Source organism: Capsicum annuum, chromosome 1 (genome assembly GCF_002878395.1).
Source record: "Capsicum annuum cultivar UCD-10X-F1 chromosome 1, UCD10Xv1.1, whole genome shotgun sequence".
Taxonomy (NCBI): Eukaryota; Viridiplantae; Streptophyta; class Magnoliopsida; order Solanales; family Solanaceae; genus Capsicum; species Capsicum annuum.
In genome coordinates, this window is record NC_061111.1 from 67,748,250 (window position 1) to 67,752,619 (window position 4,370).

The 4,370-nt window shown below is 35.9% G+C and overlaps 1 protein-coding gene across 1 annotated transcript; it reads right to left on the reverse strand.

The window, feature by feature from the left end:
• Window positions 1-257: 257 nt before the first annotated feature.
• On the reverse strand, window positions 258-3,490 carry LOC124897740. The gene is made up of 7 exons (XM_047411073.1): window positions 3,305-3,490; window positions 2,890-3,157; window positions 2,188-2,691; window positions 1,796-2,076; window positions 1,301-1,556; window positions 638-1,016; window positions 258-525 (listed from the first exon to the last, which is right to left on the reverse strand). The coding sequence occupies exons 1-7, from the start codon at window positions 3,488-3,490 to the stop codon at window positions 258-260; spliced, it is 2,142 nt and encodes a 713-aa protein (XP_047267029.1).
• Window positions 3,491-4,370: the final 880 nt, after the last annotated feature.

Consider the following 4,370-nt stretch of genomic DNA (forward strand, 5'->3'; position numbering starts at 1 on the left):
TAAGTGTCTTCTGCGTCATTTGTTGTTGATCTTTGTCGCCATGGCCACTGTTTAAACTAAATTAATCTTTGGTATTTTTTTTCTTCTAATTTCATCATATAATGTAAAGTATTGGGCCAAAGTTATACTGCAAAACACCGAACAATTCAAAAATGGGCCTGCCCGAAGTATTAAAGTTTCTAAAAATTATACAGATACACAATTTATGTTTCCAATATTACAAAAAATCTCAATTTCCTAAACATATCATAAAAATCCTAACATATACACAAGATGCTATCAAATCCAGGTGGGAGCTGCATGTAAACTTCTTCTTCGATATCACCTTGCAAGAAGGCATTATAAACATCCATTTGGTACAAAGGCCAATTCTTCTTAGCAGTCAAAGCAATTACAGCTTGAACTGTGACCATCTTCACCACAGGAGAGAAAGTTTCTTGGTAGTCTAAATCTTCCTGTTGGCTATAACCTTTAGCAACAAGTCGAGCCTTAAACCTCCACTTCTTCAGTAGACTTATATTTGATCTTGTACACCCATCGACAACCAATGAGAACTTTTTATTTGGGTAAATCCACTATTTCTCATGTATTGTTATCATTTAAAGCATTGATTTCACTCTTCATAACATCAATCCACCTGGGATCAGTGATGGCTTCAGCATAAAAACTAGGTTTAATATCAGTAGAAAGAGTTACAGCATAAGCCTGAGAATAAGCTGACAGTGAACTGTAACCCAACACATTAGACATAGAATATTTGCAAGCTGACTTAGATTTAATAGGACAGACAAAGTCAGATATCCATGCTGGAATTTTAGAACCTCTAGAAGACTTTCTCAATACTGGAACAACATTAGGAGACGTAGAATGCACTGAAATATCTGGAGGATGATGAGAGGGATTAGAAGGTAATGTTGATGATTCACGTGAAGCTATAACAGGTGAAAAAGGCTCAGCTGGTGCATTATCAGAAGATAATGCTTCATGAGTAGACACATGTGTTGGAGTGGGAACATCTGCTAACTCCAAAAATATAGGAATATAATGACCTTACTTCAATTATTGGAAAGGGAAAATGTGTTCCTTAAAAGTGACATCCCTGCTTACAAACATCTTTCCAGTCTTAAAGTCATGTAAGTTGTAAGCCTTTTGAGAGGTAGCATATCGCATGTGCACAATAGCCATCTTGGTGCAAACTTGTCAAAAATATGAGGAATAGTCGTAAAACACAAATAGCTGATCACTCTTAAGTGAGCCAAGCAAGGACTAGAGTGATAAAATACTTCATAGGGAGATTTACCATGTAAAACAACAGATGGTATCTTGTTAATGAGAAAAACTGCTGCAAGCACACATTCACCCCATAAATGCAATGGTATACTGCCTTGGAATCTGATAGCTCTAGCCATTTCCAAGATATGCCTGTACCTCCTTTCAACTACTCCATTCTGTTGTGGAGTATGAGGACAACTGGTTTGATGTTCAATACCACTATTTAGCAAATCATTAGTGCACTCTTTACTGAGGAACTCTGCACCATTATCTGTTCTTATCATCTTAATTTTTTTTCCAAATTGAACATTAACTATCTTAACAAAATGCGTAAACATAACCAACAATATATCCATATTATCTTAGAATGATCATCAACAATGGTCAAGAAATATTTGTGGCCATTACAAGTAGAAACTCTCTAGGGGCCCCACAAATCCATATGAATCAACTGAAAAATTGCAGTAGATCTAGTATTACTTAAAGGGAAAGACTGTCTCACTTGTTTAGCTAATGGACATACTGTACAACTATTAAACTTGCACAGAGGAACTTTATTCTTCAGAATAACAATCTTCTTCATCACATTTTCTGGTATATGTCTAAGTCTTTTATGCCAATCTTCAAAATCTACTGTAGATACTTCAGCTAAACAACTATTCATTTTATTGACTACATTCATGTCTTGTGTTCCATCATGATTTTCAACCTTGAGAACATACAAACCTCCTTCTTCTTTACCAATCCCCTTCACTTTCCCATTGCGTAGGTCCTTGAACACATAAAATTTTGGAAAGAAAAGTACTGAGTAATGCAATTCTTTTATCATTTTTGATACAAACAACAAGTTAAACTTGAATTTAGGTATGTATAGAATTTCTCATATCTTATAACCATTCCCAATATTGCATTTACCTTGATAAGTAACAGAAACACTCTTACCATTAGGGAGATGGACATTACCTTTCCTAGAAGCTGGTAAATCAGTCATATATGTCAACAATTTTGCATTGTTAGTCATATGGTTGGTTGCTCCTGTATTTATAACCCTAGGATCAGTGTTTTTCCCTGCATATTTAAAGGTAACATTATCTACCATATGAACTGCAGGTGCATTTACTACTCCTTTGCTTTTGTTCAGGAGTCCAATAATCTGATCATATTGCTCATTAGTGAAGTACTTCTGCATTCCTGATCCACGACTTCGGCCAGTACTGCTGCTTGCCTTATGATCATTATCCTTGTGATACTGCACACTCTGCATATTTCCTTGCTTATTCTTGTATTGGGTACCCTGCATGTATCCATGATGATCTCCTGCACTTACCTTGCAACCTGCATCTTCACTTACAAAAGAATTATTGTTATTCATCACTGCATTAGCTTGTCTGTATATTGGTTTCTTCTTCCTTTTATAACCTGATGGATAACCAACCAGTTTATAACAGGTTTTTTTTATGTGGCCTTTGTTTCTACAAAATTCGCAAAATAAGTGGCCAAAGCTTCTATACTTTGCAAATCTCTGATGAGTTTCAGCAATATTGTATCTTTGTTGACTGTTACCAAACTTCTCTTGGCTATCTCTAGTATTGTATCTCCTTTGATTTTAGTTCATACTCAACAAAGTTGTTTCTTCATACATTTCACTCACTATATTTCCGTGTGAACTAGAACTAGACTCACAAATGATTCTCTGACTTTCTTCATGAGCCAACATAGCATGAGTCGGACTGACGGAGGGAGTTGGTACCATTAAGAGAATTTGACTTCTAACAATACTATACAACTCATTTAATCCCATCATAAACCGAAAAAGATTTTGTTGCTCCAGATCAACTAAAAACTCTTTTGACTTAGCACAACCACACACACTAGGAATCAAAGACTGATATTCATCCCACAACAAACGTAATCGTGAATGATAATCAGAGATATTAGCAGTACCTTGAGAAATTGTGGCTATTTCTTTGTGTAAATTGTAGATTCTCTATCCATTCACCTTATCGAATCAATCCTTAAGGTCCATCCACACAGCATGAGCATCATCTGCGTACACAATTCCATTCACCAACTCCTTAGATACCGTATTCATGATCCAAGTCAGAATTGTGGCATTGATGCGCTCCCATTCTTCTACCAGATCACCCTTGAAGGAACTCCTCTTGCATGTACCCTCGATGAACCCTAACTTTCGTTTAGCTCGAAGTGCAATTTTCATTGCTCTGCTCCAAACCGAATAATTCTCTAATCCTTTTAGCTGAATCGAGATTATCACATTTCCTGGATTATCAGATGGTTGCAAGTATAGAGGATGGCGATGATTCGTCGATATCCAAATCCACCATTGTTAACCTCAGAAGAAAACTTTAAATCAGCTGAAACAAATCAATAGTCTTTGCAAGACTAATAATGTGTAGCTTCGATCTGCCTAACCTGGCTCTGATACCATGTTAAAACTGCCATCATTGATGAACTACTGGACAAGGATAGGAGAAATACCTAGGCTGAATAGGGAAGAGAAAAGCTAACTGCTTGCTTTGCTTTGAAATATACAAGAGTATTGAGTACAAAATATCTACACATGACCCTTTATATAACTGTCTCAACCTCTAATTTAACAGTTGTCAATACAACTGTCAATACTTAATTCTAACTAACTCAATTAACAACTACACAGATTTACATGTATGCCACTAATCACCTATATCATCTTTGCTTATTATTTCAACACCATCATCGTAGTTTTGATTATGTAGTACAACTAGCTAGCTTGGAATACTAAGGTAGGAGGTAATATGATGTGGAAATTTCTGCGGAGTATTAATTATCTTATATTTTGATCAATTGATCAAATCACATAAACCCAATATATCTTTCTTAATAAACTTCTTATCATGCGATATGATTTACTCATTCTAGAAAATTTTGAATTATCAACTTTGGCATGAGAGACTGTTATTTGGACCAAAACAACCTCGTTGCCTGTGTACTGGCGGCCAATGATTCATATCAGATTGGGATAGTGGTAAAGTTGGCAGTAATTTTTGCACATGGGGACTAGCTGGGAAGTGGGAACTATGGGGCTCTACTTTGTCTCT

What these genes read in the sequence shown, in the direction of transcription:
- LOC124897740 (XM_047411073.1), bottom strand. Translation starts at nt 3,490, where the DNA reads ATGAAAATTGCACTTCGAGCTAAACGAAAGTTAGGGTTCATCGAGGGT. An exon ending in TGAAGAAACAACTTTGTTGA is followed by an intron (nt 2,692 to 2,889) that starts GTATGAACTAAA and finishes GTTATCCATCAG; the next exon opens with GTTATAAAAGGAAGAAGAAA. An exon ending in GAAGCCATCACTGATCCCAG is followed by an intron (nt 526 to 637) that starts GTGGATTGATGT and finishes TGGGTGTACAAG; the next exon opens with ATCAAATATAAGTCTACTGA.